This window comes from Lepeophtheirus salmonis, chromosome 10 (assembly GCF_016086655.4).
Source record: "Lepeophtheirus salmonis chromosome 10, UVic_Lsal_1.4, whole genome shotgun sequence".
NCBI lineage: Eukaryota > Metazoa > Arthropoda > Copepoda > Siphonostomatoida > Caligidae > Lepeophtheirus > Lepeophtheirus salmonis.
The window spans coordinates 12,274,184-12,290,673 of record NC_052140.2 but is presented as its reverse complement, the minus strand read 5'-3'; the positions used below and the strand labels follow the sequence as shown (position 1 = coordinate 12,290,673).

The following is a 16,490-nucleotide window of genomic DNA, read 5'->3' as shown; positions in this document are numbered from 1 at the left end:
TAATGGCATCTTACTGTGACCATATATGTATAATCTTTGTACTTATTTTGATCAAAATTGATACGTACCTTTCACCGCAATCTAGCTGACTAACAAATAAACAAACTGGGGGAAAAATATAGCCTCTGTTCAATTTCTTTGGAGGAGGTAATCATTCCTACAGATGGATATAACTAGCCGACTATGGTATATTATTAGGTATTTTTATCTCCGCAAATAAAGTTGAACAGAGCTTATGTTTTTTTCCTCAGTTTGTTTGATTGTAACTCACCAGGATAATTGCAAAACTTACTGATTGGTTCTGATCTAACTTGCTACAAAGAGTATATATGGTCACAGTAAGAGGTCATTAAATTTTTAGATGTCAAGATCAAGGTAGCTAAATAAGATTTAAAATATATAATCGACAATAACTTTGGAACATATCGGTATATAAAGCTCAAATTGGTGTCATTATATAGGTTTAACAAAGATGCTTCATACAAAATCAATATGAAAGGTCAAATCAAGATACCTTTTAATTAATCATGTGTTTGTGACACACAGTACATTTAAACGTATAAACCGAATTAAAGTATGCATGTAATAGATATTAAATTTAATCTGTTCAACATTGCACATTTTTTGACTTTAACAATGATCATAGGCAGAGGTTTGCACTCTGCCGAGTGTCCATTTTAGTTTATTTAAATTTTCTTGAGGAAAGTTTGAGGGATTAAATATGCATTGTTTGTTTTTTTACTAGGGATGTAGTCGTCTAAAAAATTGGACGTTCCTTCATCCCATCATGAATGTTATGGACACGCGTACGAATTGGAAACAAAAACTGACTTGTAAAACACTTATCACTTACTTTTCTATAAGATGGTTTTAGTACTGTATATCTTTTTTTGTGTGTGTATGTTTGTGTGTTTCAGTTCTTTTGATTAACTTTTTCATTTTACTACATTTAAGAATTAAATAAAATACCTGGAAGATTTGCATTATAACAATATAAATAAACATTTTAGTTTAAAATTAGACCTCCAGAAAGAGACCAATTCTTCCGTTCTTTTTTGTTATGTCTCGATTTCAAAAATTCTATAAAAGTAATAAATGTTCATTTAACAATATTGGAAGCAAAAATAAAATGAAAAGAATGAACAAAAATTTTGCAAAAATGGACACAAATACAACAAAAATTTCAAAAGTATTAATAAAAATTACAGTAATAAAAATTTCCACGGCTATAACTTATCTGAGGGACGATGATGATTTATAAAATTATTAACAATATGTCTTAAATTTTTCAGATGACGTTCTGATTCAGAGGGTATGAACCTCACTATGTCAGAGGAAAAATTGCATAACTTTCCATAGACTCTCGGTATTTGGATACTAAAATAAACGTATCCTGCTGTGGCATCTATTACAATGCCTATATAAGATCTTCTACCTAGATAGGTTCATTCAAAGTGATTGTTTTTGCCAATATATGGCTTGGAATTTAAAATTCCATAGTAGAGTGCCTTGTTTTTTGTAGGTGAATTCCATTTCACAGATAATACAAAAATAATAATGGCCGATATATAGCATGACTCTGCATTTATGAGACCCTTCATATTTAGAGATACAAACTGTATATATTGCGTTGCATAAGAGCGATCGGTTTATGTTGGATGGTACTAGAAATATAAGATTTCTAATTAAATAACTTGTCAGACAGTTTTGTGATTGTTTGACTTGCTATTACTTGAGAGCAGGTCAAAGATGAACACACCCAAAGAGAAATTACGGCAAATTTTACAGTTTTCATTCTAGAAGGTGGAAAATGCTAGCCAGACAGCTGAAAATGTGAATAGTTTTATGGTTTCGCACGTTCCAACAGCCAACTAGGCACCATTTTGGTTTCGTTGATTCTATCCCGTTAATATCAAAGATACATACGCTCTGGAATGCCCATTGTCAAAAACGTGGATAAATGAATAAAAATCGTCGAGTCCAACCGTCATAGATGCACTGTTTTGATTGCCAAGGAGTTTAATATTAATGGAGAAAAAAAATCCACTACAAATAATGGTTTTCTTTCTACTATACCAATTATAATTCAAAATGATGCCTCCTAATTTTCATTTTAAAATCTGGGAAGTTTTTCAAATATCTACTTCAAGGACGGGACCGTTTTTAGTCCATATTAAAGACCGATACTATCCCATGTTTTACCAATTCATAACTATTTAAATCCAGAAACTTTAGCTGAAAGTTTCATTAATTACAGTTCAAATTTTCTCCAATCCTACATAGATTATAAAATTTTTGAACTAATGTTAGCCTAATAATTAGTTGATTGTTCTGTAAAATTATATATTTTAACAACGTACAGTGTAGAAGGTAAAATCGTGGACTATTTGATAACAAACATTTGAAAGAATGAAAAGGAGTACAACATTGAGGCTTTATCACAAATTTCAAAGCACAGACATGGCCAGCCACTGATAATCGACGGAGGCGTTGAGGTAATTCAAATTTCGGTGAGGGGTAGCACAGGCCCTATTCTGCCTTCTAAATGACATAGTCGAGGAGGACTTCTTGTGTGAGAAGATGCAAACTGTTGCCCATTTCGATGATTGCAATGTGCACGTCCACCATGATTCTGATTTATGGTGTCTACAGCTGCCAGGGGACCTCTTAAAGCTCTTATCGGAAGCCAACATGCTTTGAAGTCTTGTAATCAAGACGGTTGATTTCTGATACTTTTTTCATTCTTAATTAACTACAATAGTTCAATCTTAATAACACAACCTAGTACTTTAAAATATGCACCGCAAAACAATTCAGATTGATTTAAAGTCAAGTCCACGATTTTACGTCGCACACTCCATATAGTTGATCACAAGAAATTACCATGAAAGTTACATAATATGTTTTTCCGAATTTCTGAGGAATCCAATTCAAACTTTTACAAAATAACTACAACTCGTAAAATGAGTGGCTTTCCCTCATCAGGTGAGTATATATTTATACATGTGTAATACATATATAATTACTTTGTAAAGTACAACTGCGTGGGGTAAAAGTAGGAAAAACTACTTTTATTTATAAGTAGCTGGGAGAAAATACAATCTAATATTTAAGTAACCTGTAAGATTATACAAAATAAAATAAAAATATATACATTTTGTAATATTTCAAGTTACAACTTGTATAAGCAAAATGTTTTCGTCTTAAAATTCAATTATTTAATTAGGATATTGAGCATTCCAATTAACAATTATTATTCAATACAATCATTTCATTTTGATCTATTAAAATTACAGGGTGTTTTTTTTTGTATTGATGAGCAGTATTTAGTACCAGTGCAATGCTCGTACTGATCACTGCAGTCCCGTCCTGTTTAGTCTCGGTTCAGTCATGCTGAAAAGTCTTACAACTTACAAAAACCGATCCTTGATGAATTAACTCAACATTATTTCTTCATTATTGAATCATTTTTAGTAATGAGAGTCCGAAGTACCGAGGTTATTTATGAGCGATGCTAAGTCTGAACTGTACTGGAACGAATAAATCAGGGCTAACACAATATAAACTGCGGGCATGCTTGCGATGATAAAAATGCAATGATTAGTGAATATTCATAGGATGGTAATAAAGGTTTAATTTTTGGATTTTTAAGAATAAAATGACTAAATGATACATATTTTGTGACATATCAATAAAAATGGTAATGCCCACAGTTATATTAATCTTAAAAACATTATAAATGCGTAACTTTAATGGGTCAAAATGAAAGGATCGCATCAATTTATTCCATTAAAAGAGTCATAAGTAGTTTGTGTCAGTCTTTTTTTTAGAACAATGGATCGCAGACAATCCCATTCAGTAAATCCTTACTTGTTGGTACTTCAAGAATGTTAAATCCGTCAACCGTGACGTCATTGTGACTGTTGTTCTTTTTTCTTTTAAATCCTTCCGATATATTAGACGACGTTACTTCCTTTACACAAAAATACAAAGCGTATTTTGATGTCAGCTATCTCTGTTCCTTCTTCCTGTCTTCTAATCATTGTTAGAAACGTTGATTGGTGATATGAGAATGAGTTCCTTTAATACTGCTAACAATTCCCGACAATTATTGAATAATAATTTCATAGTTAGGAAAAATTGGCTAACTAATACGAACTGATTTAGGGTCTTTTTCTGTTTCTGTTCGCATTAAAGGTTGCAAGATACAATAAAACGACTTATTAATAGAATATCTATTTATAAAATAAACGCACTCTTTTGAGTATTTATAGGAACATGAAATCTTGATTCCTTCAATCTAATCCATGAAATCCATTGTATATAGTTCTTCTTGATTCATATACCAATACAGTATAGAGAAAATAAAGAAGAAAATAAACAGAGAGCACTGTATAAAATGAATGAAATCTTCTAGGCGTTTAGTTCAACTCATATTAAATAACAAAAAAAAAGGCGGGAAGTTTCTTATATAAAATTTAAAAAGTAATATGAGTTTAGATTATGTTTAGTCACCTAAAACGTTAAAGTACTCCCTGACTCATCAAATCATATTTACTTAGTTTTCTCAATCTGTTATTGTAAAATATTTTATTCTTGAGGAGAGAATGTCTAAGTATAGAGTGATTAGTTAGGCGTGAGTCTACTCATGAAAAACTGATAGTATCACCAAGGATTTGTTGGGGTGTTATCTGCTATATTATTAAAGGAAAATGAGTATGTTCGTCACCGCCTAATATCTCTGGGTAATGCCAGATACTACCGCTAATATTCAATAATATAACTAAGTTAAAATATAATATGTTAAATTCCATAATGATGAAAACAGGGATATTTTTTGCAAGACATGTACAATGCTCCTAATATATATATATGTCATATACGGCTTAATAAACCAACAAACCTTGTAGTAAAAATAAGTCATTTTATTTACCAACTATACAAATATTTATTCTTTTAAATCATTTTTATTTACTATAATTCTTGTTGCGATTAATTTACGAGTAACATAGCTGTTGGCATTGGAACTTTAAGTCTCATGTCATAGAATTATCAATTTTAAAGAGGTTTAATCTTGATTTATCCCACAAAACAAAAATTGGTCTCATTTAATATTCGGTCTAGAGCGATTCTACCAGGGGGGTCCATTGAAATTTGAATACTTTCTAATTCAATAATTAATAAAGGTTGATTGATTTAAATTAATTCATATTTCGATATATTTAAGCATAAACAAGTAGTTACAAAATAAAACAAATCTGAGTACTCGGCCTTACGTACAAATTGAAAAAATGACACTTGAACTCGTCATTCTTGAGCTACAAGCAGTTAAGTATCTCCAGCCCCCCTCCCCCCTCTACGCCTTCAGCAAAGTCAGAAACGTCGAAAAGAAAAAAAGGTTCTCACAAAAGGCCAAACTGGATCCGGAGGAGCTAATGAAAGCAGTCCAGAGCAATCCCTTTAAGTCAATGAGGGGATATGCAGGAGATCTCCTTGTTGCACACCAAACTGTCCATAGAGCTGTAAAAAACTGGATGGAAAGAGCCTTGTAACGATGGAGAGACCACTTTTGACACCAGGAATAAAAGAAACCCATCCTCTCCTTTGCAAGACTTTTTTGAATTAGTCTTCTGAGTTCTTTTAAACTTTTTTTTGACACTTTTGCCCCACCCCTACATCCCTGATACCATGCCCCTCGACTACACCTTTTTGGTACATATCAGGGGGGGAAGGCCTGCAGTGTCCTTTATCCAAACACCGAAGCCCTCAAAGCCACTATCCACCAGGTATGGGAGCCCATGGAGAATAGGATTATATCTACAGCAGATGCCAAGCCTTCCACCACCACCGGAAATCCTTCATTGAGACTACATTAATGATTAAGAGAGCTCAGACCCACATCTATTTTAATATTAATTTTGTTGAAACTATGTTTTAAATTAATAAACTATATTTTTTTGAAGCTTAAAATTCAAAGTATACACATTTTATTGGGCAGCTCGGTATAGATGAATTGTTGAAGGCGTTAAGTGTTTTTTAAAATTCAAAACACTGGCAAAGTAACGTCATATGAAGTTAAATGTGTCAAAAATAGGTGAAAAAATGGGTCCAAATTTCGGTCTACGGTCTAAGATCGCGGGTTAGACCGATATTGGTTCAAACTGGTCTATACGATATAACTTAAAACTGAGCCCAAAAATATACTTTCTTTGACCAAGTCTCAACATAAACCCTTCAACGGATTTTACATGATATATCTCGTTTTTCAATTTCTACTCTTTTGAACCTGACGTTATATCTCGTCTTGGAATGTAAGATTAGGTCATATACAATAGGGATAATTTCATTGAATTTAGATTGGGATTAGAATACTCAGAAAGGTAATAAATTTGTTTTTAATTGAAAAAATAAGTCCTTAACATCTGAAGTTCACACATTAGATTAGCCCAGGACTACGAAGCAGATAGTAGTTCATAAACTTTAGCTACTCTGTGATCGAAGCAAATCCAAGATAATGATGATATTAACAGAGATTAAAGCAAGGGATAGATCCATTACTTTAAACATTTAGGCTCTTCAGAGAACTGATCCATTCACTGATCGACAGAGCTCATTTTTTCGACCGTATATGTTTATTTGAATTTGACAACTTTTTATGATTGCAATTAAATTCACCATATTGCAAGTTCAAGTATGCCGTACCATTTGTAACACCCCATACATTATTTGAATAGCTTATAATAATCCAAATGATTGTATAATTAAAAAAGGGTATGTCAAGATTTTTTTATTTTTGCCTTTTGGTTTGCCTTGGGCACAAAAGTGTTTGAGAACCACTATCTATCTTAGGGGTCATTTATATACAAAATTTCATTTGCTATCCCTCAGTTGAGCCTGGTAATTAGTTTGAGCTTGAACAAAGGTTTCTCAAGTTTTGAATTTATGCTTGTATGATATTTTGAGTATTTCAGTTGGGAAAATTCATTTATAAATAATAAAAATTCGGTATCTCTTCACAGAAGGAGCGGGCGGTGTTTCTGAGGGACCCCATATTGGCTCTTTGTTAAAGTGACCAGCTACATGAGAGACAAACTCGTCAACCGAAACAACGGAGTTACAGACACAGCATGGGATCAAATATTATAGCTTTTCTATTGACATCACTTTTACCTTCAATTCTTGCAATATTTAAAGTGATTCTTCATCTCTCAAAATTTTTGATGTTATTTCATAGGAGATAGAAACAGAAAAAGAAATTTTTAAGTTATCTGATAGATTAATATTTTTTATAAAATATTAGTTTGTCAAGCTAAAAAAAGAAAGTTCTTTAAGTCTGAGAAACTGCTATTTGAGTAATTCAAACTTATATAAAGGAACAAAAATCCAACGATTTTATTGCGATGCTAAAATGATGAGCGTTCCATTCCTCGTTTTTAAGAGCAATGAGTGCGCTCCCGCTCTCCCCAAGAATTTTGAACACTGCTCAATAATGCTTTGCTGATCCAAACTCCATGGGTCTTCAATTTAGACGTGATTCTTCTCTCGCAGCAGAATTTTCATAGATTCAAATATCGACAACTGATATGCTATGCTATATGAATCAGCCCTACCATATTTCTGATATAATATCTCAGGTGTGGTTATTTTGCAAAAAATAAATGCTATTTTTTAGATTTCATTTTCCATGAAATTGAGCTGGATTAGAGAAATAGATTTACCTCTTATAGGGTTAATATATACACATTACAGCTCCCCCCATCAAAAATCCATAAACAAAAACAAAAAAAACACAGCTTAATGGCATTTTTTGTAAGAGTGCTTAAAATTTTGATGGTGGATTAAGACCATTTGAGTACTGCAAAACGAAAAAGAAAAGAAGAGGAACTAATAGAATTTTAGCCAGTATTTCAGTAGCTTTCTTTTCTTCTTTTCCTCATCTATAAAACCTGGAGCTTTCTACGTAACACATTTTGTCAGTTAGTTCGTTTCCTTTTCTAGCTAAGAGATGCGTCATGACGTCTAATATTTAATAATATAATCATGCATCTATAATTATGTATATACTAGGTACAATAAGAATTTTTGTCAACAACATAGCTAAGATAATTTCCCCTCTGGGATTATTTTTGTACCCACATATGTTAATGCTGTTTGCATTGCTTTAAAAAGCGTGGAGAGAATTTATATACGCAATTGAAGTAATAAAAAGTCAGGATTTTCGTTCACTTAAGTATATATATATATATATGTTGAACGAGGATATCTTCTTTAGAAAGTTCATAAATGACGTCACTAATTGTATGTACGAGTCGAGTAGAGAGTTGATCATATATTTTTATCGTGCAGAGAAATATTACTTGTTTTATATAATAAAAAAACCGGCCATTACTATTGAAATCGCTTCGTAGGAGTGACAAAATATTGGAGAGAAAGGAATGCCAGCACCAACATCACAATTAGGCCGAATGGATGGTTATTTTTGAAGCAGTGAAGGCTGCCTTTCTCTTCTTTATTCCCCCCTCTTTAATGGCCTCCTTCTCTCTCTCTCTTTCTGTTTCGTTTTCTCCTTTTTTCTCTTCCCCAGTACCACTTCTTCAATATCAAAATGGTCGAATTGTTTTTATAAAAAAGTTGTAGGATTGGAAATTTGTTGAGTTTTTGTTTGGAAGAATCTCTATATTTTAGCACTTTAGGAGAGCCTTGTTATTATTTGTTAATGCCAAGAATATTTGACCACTACTACTCCTCAAAATCACCACTTCATTTCAAATCCCTCCCGTCAAGTTATTTTTGAAAGCTGCTACACTGAGAGCGATAAACAGTGGAATTTGCCAAGAAATCCACTGTTCTATGTACTTCACCCAAAGCATGCCTACTTCCCATCAATATAGGTAGGTAAACATTCTTACTTGTTAGATTCTAGTGTGTCGAGGTGAACGATTCTAATGAGATACATCTACAAACATCCTTTCTAAAGGATTTTGTAGATATATGGTGCATATACAATAATTCATAAAGTGTTCAAAAAGGAATAAAGACTTAAGCAGCCATGCGAATGATTCCCCCTCATGGAAGGACCGACTATGGTCTAGGTGATGTCAGTAAGTAGTTGCTCTGAGTCGAATCCTTAACGACACTACAGAATCCGACTTTATAATCCTTCTCCTTTGCATGTAACTCTCCATCAATCCCAAGTTAAATAAACTCACTTTTTCAGTCGACGTCATTGAAGCCAAAGAAGAAGAAAAAGACGAGCTATACTCCTCATCCCATCCCTATAGAGGCATGGCTGCTGCCGCCGCCAACGCTTCACCTGCCTTACAGGCACTTATAACCAAGAAAAAGAAGGCTTCCTATGTGAGTGTTACTGAGGAGCCTGCTTCAAAAGGACTTCGTTTTAGATATGAATGTGAGGGTCGCTCTGCTGGAAGTATTCCGGGAGTCAGTAGTACCAATGACAAGAAGACATATCCTACCATTGAGGTGAGTATCATGGCGGCTCTATGGAAATCCTTAAAGAGTAAAAGACATCCTTAAATAGAGGGATGACTTCACTCTCTGAGAATATGATAATAAAGCTCTCATCTTCCCATGAATGAATGTTGTACTAGAAAAGAGAGGGGGGTCAGTACAGCTGAATAGTATTGCCAAAATTTATCAACAGTGTGAAAAGTGACTTTTGCACTCATCTTGTTCCTCATGCAGCAATGACATACATGACATAACTAATGCATGCAATTTTATTTAATTGTAGGTTGTAGGATACAAGGGAAGAGCTGTTGTCGTTGTCTCCTGTGTCACATCCGAGACACCCTATCGACCTCATCCTCATAACCTTGTAGGAAAGGAAGGATGCAAAAAAGGTGTATGTACGTTGGAGATCAACCCAGAATCAATGGCTTGTTCCTTCCCATCTCTTGGGATTCAATGTGTAAAGAAAAAGGAAATCGAAGAGTCTCTTAATCTCAGACAGCAAATCCGAGTGGATCCCTTTCAAAGTAAGAATCTTAGTACATTACTCTTTTAGGATGATCAGTTATTCATATGCATGTTTTTTCAGCTGGATTCGCTCATAGGGATAATCCTCAAAGCATTGATTTGAATAGTGTGAGACTCTGCTTCCAAGTCTTTTTGGAAGGGAGTGAAAAAGGATCCTTCACTTTTGCTCTGAAACCTGTAGTCTCTGAGCCCATCTACGATAAAAGTAGGTGTTTCCTTCTATACTAACATGTTTACTGTACTGTTTATTTTTTCTTTATCTGTGTTTAACTGATGTATTCTTGTTTATTAGAAGCTCGAAGTGATCTTACAATATGCCGAATGACAGAGTACTCAGCTCCTGTCACAGGTGGAAAGGAAATGCTTATTTTCTGTGACAAAGTGACTAAAGATGATATCCAAGTTCGTTTTTACGAAGAAAAAGATGGAAAAGTGATTTGGGAGGGCCTTGGGGACTTTCAACTTACAGATGTTCACAAGCAGTACGGTATATGCTTTAGAACACCAAGATATGAAAACCTTGAGGTAAGTCCTCAACACACTCTTGTCTTAGATATGCCTTTGTTTAAACGTGTCTCTTTAACTTTCAGATTGATCGACCAGTCAAAGTTAGTATGCAATTAAGACGCCCTTCAGATGGAACAGTCTCTGAATCTCGAGCTTTTGAATTTTTGCCTCTTGACTCTGGTCGAGGCTTTTGGGCAGCGAAACGCCTCAAAACCAACTACAATGTTTTTAATAGTATTTTATCCGTTGATCAGGGCCTGCGAAATCAAAACAACGGTCAAATCAACATGGTTTCTCATATGATGAAATCCTCCATAGAAGAAGAGTCTTCGTCGCTAAAAAGGAAAGCTCCTCTATCAAGTGAGAATAACCCATGCCTTGCGGAATCTGGGGCCCCCGTTACATCAATCACCAATATGAGTGGCTCAGAGGGCCAGACTTATAGACCTACTTCAGATATTTCTATGATATCAACAATAAATACTGAGCCTCAGAGTGTGAACGAAATATTGAGTTTAGCTGCTGCAGAGGAAGAGAATGAAATGGTTCTTGTTCTGGATAACATATCTGTTAACACAACTCTCCTTCAAGAACCAGACTCAACTGAAAACGACGAGCTCTCCCTCCCAGGTGAACAAACAGATGCTAACCACCTTGAAGACGTCAAATACGTTGTTGTGTCTTCTTCATCGTCACCTCAACCCCCCACTGCAAATATGGACATTGATCTTGGACTCTTATACGACGATGTCATGCAGTGTGTTTACGATGACGTAGACGTCAAATACGATGGTATTGACTTTACTCGAAGTCCTCCTGTTCCTCCAGCACGCAAAAAAGTTACTTCTCATATTTCAAACAGCGCTGCTCCCCCGGTTCCTCTCGTCGTCGACAACAAGGATGGTGATGACACGGACATGAAGGATAAACCTCTTCCTGAAACACCCTCAAAATTCAAATCCATTTTGTCCGCTAAATTCCCAGGGAAAAAGGACTCCCCCAAAAAGAAAAAGGAGATTAAAAAATTACCCACTTCCCCCACGAACAATAATAACTCGGGCAATAACAGTAACATAAACCACAATAACAACGATTCACGACAATCTCTATTCCAAAGATTGTTCACTCGAACGAAATCCACAGAAAAGATCCCAGACGATATCCTCCATTCCACATCCTCTCAAGACGCAGCAACAACCAATATTGCCCCACTCCTTGACGAAGAAGGGAACGAAATCCTTTCCATCCGAGGACGAATGGAAGACGACAATAACGATACAGATCATATGCTCAATAGTGCTGCAAATGATGATAACTCCAACCTCGTATCTGATCTGGATTTAAAGGACTTTATAGACTCTGGAAATCTCTCACAGTTGGATAACATTGTCACGGAATTCGCAAATCAATACCTACCTGAGAATGAAATACTCTCACTGGATAATGCTCAAGAGTCAAACGGGAATTTTAGTTCCGGGCAGTTTCCAGGGGGCATTAGTAGTAGTAGTAGTAGTCATATTGATAATTCCTCATTCCGGAAGGAAAATAATCAGATCTCACCAGCATCAAAAAATTAAAATTGTATTATTGATATTAATTAATTATTATCGTCTCTCTTCGTTTGAATTGAGTGGTAAATTACATAGTTCATCAGTCAACTCATCTATCTGTAATACACACATTTAAATCAATAATATCGATGAAATGAACTTTACTTTGAGACCTTTAAAAGAATGAAATAATTTAAAACCCTCCTCCCGGATAATTAATTAAGAATAAAACAGTTTTGCTTCATGAATTATTTTTAATTATTATTATTAATATTGAAAGTTAACGTTTTTCTTTTCTTTTCTTCAAAAAGAGATAATTTTTTAGTGTGCTTAACTATTTTTTCACAATCTCATTTGTTTTTTCTGTTACAATATTTAAAAATTACTAAGCTTCTAGTAATTATACATACATAAATTACATATTAACTACCTATAATAATGAATTAATTATCTATTACATATTATTATTTATATAAATAAACAGTATATTAATTTGCAATTCAGTCTCACAATTTACAAAATCACTTAATAAATAATATGTACTTTAAATTGGTTCTTGAAATGGGTTTTGGTCTTTTGAAGTTATGGAAAGACATCGTTGAGAAGTGTTTTTTATTTTTTTAAATTCAGCCATTTTTCAAAGATAATTAATATTTTATTTCATGTAGAACAAACAGCGATAAACTAATTGTTATTTTTTTACACAAAATAGTCATTTTAGAAGAAAATTATTTAATAACTTTTAAAGGTTTGTTAGTTCATACAAAAAAATTATTTCTTAAAAATTACTCTATTGGGACTCATATTGACTTTTTTAAGGTAAAATTTTTTCTCTTCTTCCAAGAATTATGATGTTTTGACACTTTCAGAATCCTACACAAACTCTAAACACTGATAAATATTGCTCAAAACGTAATATTTATCATTTTGAGCAAAAATGATTATTTTTGTATTAAGTTATCTGTATATTTTGAGGGAGAAAACCACGTTTTAAGAACCACTACACACACACACACACCTCTAAACAGATTAAATTGACATTTATATAATTAAATTAGTATTTGTTGCCTTTGAAATCATGGATTGAAAGCTAAATAGAATCCAAGAACTTTCCCAAAAGTGTGTTCCTAGTTAATTTGATTGATTAATTCATTCAGAAGAATGAATAAAATTAGAGTTAAATGTCAGCATAAAAAGAATATTGAACACCTCTTTCGACAATTTATTTATTTAGAAAAAAGAATATCCATTTTATATGAAATTAAATTAAGTAAGTACAAGTACTTTTCCTTTCGTACCCAGGAGATAGTTCAATATTGATTACGTCGCTTGTTTTTAAAGGAAATTTTATTTCATTTTTTTTTAAATACACAACTGAATGACATCATTTTTACAAATTTGAAAAAATCAACATTAAACCCTAATAACTCTTGTAATTCTTTTGTAAATCCTTTAGTCATTAAAAATAAATATTTGTTTAAATAATAAGACGTCTGTTTTTAATATATTCCTAAAACATCAAAAGATATTCACATTTGAATTATTTTGGTTATCTTTTTAGGTATGAAGGAATATTTCCTTAGATTTTGAAGGATAAAAAGTCTCTACACATCCAAAGGCGTCCGTAGGATATCATTTGGAGAGGGGTTTGATTTGTGGATTTTTTTTTAAATCCATTTTTTTTTTTTTTTAAGTTTCAAAATTTTAAAGTTATTTACAAAAATTTGAATTCAAAAATTCAAAAAACCACAGTTATTCACAACAAATTTCAAATATTTATAGTTATTCATTAAATCAATCAAATTTCTTACAAAAAAATTTGAAAAGTTAAATTTTTTTGAAAAAGTTTCAATAAGAATTTTTATAAGCTAATAACAAAAAATTAATTTTTTGTAAAAAAATTCCAAATATTAAATTTTTTGCTCTGCTGCATAATTTGCTCGAGTTTTATATTTATTTTTTTAAAAGAAATCTTCCAAAAAAAAAAATCCCATAATTTTTTAAAAATTTTCATGCAGACCAAAAATGTTTAGTAAAAAGCAAAAGTCCATTAATTTGGGGGTAGTACAGCCCCTCCAGCCCACCCCTTGCGGACACCCCTGACATCCAGAGAAAGGACAATGATCCATTATTTTCTGATCAAACGAGATTAAATTAGAACTGTTTTATTAGTTTGAAAAATGCGTGGATCCTTGAGACCTCAAAAAAATAAACATTCAACAAAAAATATCTTTAGAAACTATTGGGTTTTTGAAAGGGTTAAGACACTTAATTATTTATTATTAATTTAAAATAATAATATAATTGCACAGAATATTTAAGAATCTGTTGTTTTTCTGTTCTGTTTTATTTTTGTGTTTTTTGTAGACGTAGTCCATAAAATAATTATTGTGTGTTGAAATGTTATTATTATCCTTTTGTTTTTGAGAGATTCGTTAATTAATTAATTATTCATTTATACATTTATGCAAAATTGTATTTTTAAGAAATAAATGTCAAGTATTTTTTCAAAAAAAAGTCTCCATCGAAATAGCTCTTTATATCATATAGAAATCTAGCACGGCCTTACATCACCAAGATACAAATTTACCATATATTTTGTCGTTTCTTCATTTTTTTATTGAAGCTTTCATTTTATATGCACAAATGACACAGGAAATAAATGAAGGAAGAAGGATCAATTAAAAAAATAATGTAAATAAGTATTTAAATTTATATCAGATGGTCCATTGAAATCTGAACACTTACTAATTAACCTAATAAATGAAGGTTGAGGGATTGAAATAAAATTCATATTTCGTTATATTAAAGCCTAAACAATTAGTTACAAGACAAAACAAATCTGAGCTCTTTAGCTTACGTACAAGTAGAGAAAATGACACTTGAACGTGATTGGCGTATTTCCATTCGAGCACTCCAAGGAGCTGGACGTTTCCAGGACCACTGTCAATGCCGTCAGCAATTCCAACACGTTGGAGAATAAAAAAAATATAAACTGTTCCGGATAAGTTAAACAAAACAGCCTAGAACAATACCCTCAAGTCCATGATAACCCTTGCAAGAGATCTCTGGGTTTCACAATAGACTGTCCAGAGATCTATCAAAAATGTGGGTTGAAAGAGCCTTGTGAGAGTGTAGAGGCTACTTTTGACACCAGCAATGAAAGAAACCCATCTCCTTTAAACAAGGCCTTGGGGTTCTTTTTAAGATTTTTGTGACACTTTGTCCTCTCTACATTCCTGATATTAACCCCCTCGACTCCATCTTTTGAGTGCATGTCGAGGGAAGGCCTGCAGAGTTTGTCATCCAAACACCGAGACCCTCAATGCCACTGCCAGCCAGCACAGAGATGCCATGGCAGAGGACTACATCTGCAGTGGATTCCAGGCCTTCCGCTGTCGCCTGGAAGTCACCATTGCCACTAAAGTCAGATACATTAATAATTAAGAGAGCCCAGACACACATCTATTTATGGTATTAATTTTGTTCAAGTTCTATTGTTAATTAATAAGCTAAATCTTGTAGAGGCTTAAAATTCATAGCTTTTTAGATTTTTTAATGCACTACTCTGTAATTATTTTCAATCCGGAATGACTTTGGCGTACAATCACAGAGGAGGACAACAAGACATTTAATCACTGAACAATGCAAGCTGAGACGGTGGGAAAGACCTAAAAATATTCTAAATTTTTCTCAAGGGGAACGAAAATTGGGGATAAGTTTTTTTAATTTTTCGGATGAAAAAAAATTCCCCGTTGATGCCACCTGGAATCAGCAGAAATGCCGCTACATCACAACGGAAAATCCAGACAATGGTCTCAGGTTCAGTGAGACATGTCTTCAGAACAAAAATCCAGTACTAGCAGGGGCAAAATCTGCCCTTCCATTTGTGTGAAGAGGAAGGTGCAGCTCAATGCAGATGCTTACATCGAACTTCTGCATAAAAAAAGTCCTACTTTGGGCCAGAGAAAAGTTCGGGGAACAACTTTCTTTTCAGTCAAGACGGAGGTCCGTTTCACCGAACTCCTAAGATCCAGTATCATGAGAGAACCCCTTGGACTACTTTAGCTAGGCGTGTTTGGAGAAGAAGGTGTGTGCTACTCCTGACAGGAGTGTTTAGTCTCTAGCTGCTTTTCCATCAAGAAGGAGTGGGCCTAACTCGAGTCTTATTACATAGTCAAGGTCTGCGAGGGATTTAAGCCTCGTATTGAGGCAATTATAAAAGTTTAGGGCTCACATATTGAGTAAAAGTTGTGCCGAGCACTGTTTTTAGTGAATTTTGCTAATCCAATCTCCTCACCACTAGAATTATCATTTTTCAAAAACTTGGAACAAAATGTGAGACTTGAACGTGAAATCGTAGAACAATGAAAATTTTTTTTTAAATCTCATACCCCGCACTACCCGTAATCAAAATTCGAAAAAAGTTGAAAG

The 16,490-nt window shown here is 33.4% G+C and overlaps 1 protein-coding gene across 2 annotated transcripts; it reads left to right on the top strand.

Moving 5' to 3' along the window:
- Positions 1–8,337: 8,337 nt before the first annotated feature.
- On the top strand, positions 8,338–12,492 carry LOC121125229 (uncharacterized). 2 transcript variants are annotated; one of them, XM_040720373.2, is made up of 6 exons: positions 8,338–8,891; positions 9,218–9,483; positions 9,755–9,998; positions 10,061–10,204; positions 10,292–10,524; positions 10,590–12,492. In XM_040720373.2, exons 2-6 carry the CDS (start codon positions 9,286–9,288, stop codon positions 12,081–12,083), a joined length of 2,313 nt encoding a protein of 770 aa, XP_040576307.1. In that variant the 5' UTR covers positions 8,338–8,891; positions 9,218–9,285; the 3' UTR covers positions 12,084–12,492. The 2 variants fall into 2 exon arrangements, with proteins under 2 accessions (XP_040576307.1, XP_040576306.1); XM_040720372.2 differs by having other exon boundaries at positions 8,597–9,101.
- The last annotated feature ends 3,998 nt before the right edge of the window (positions 12,493–16,490 follow it).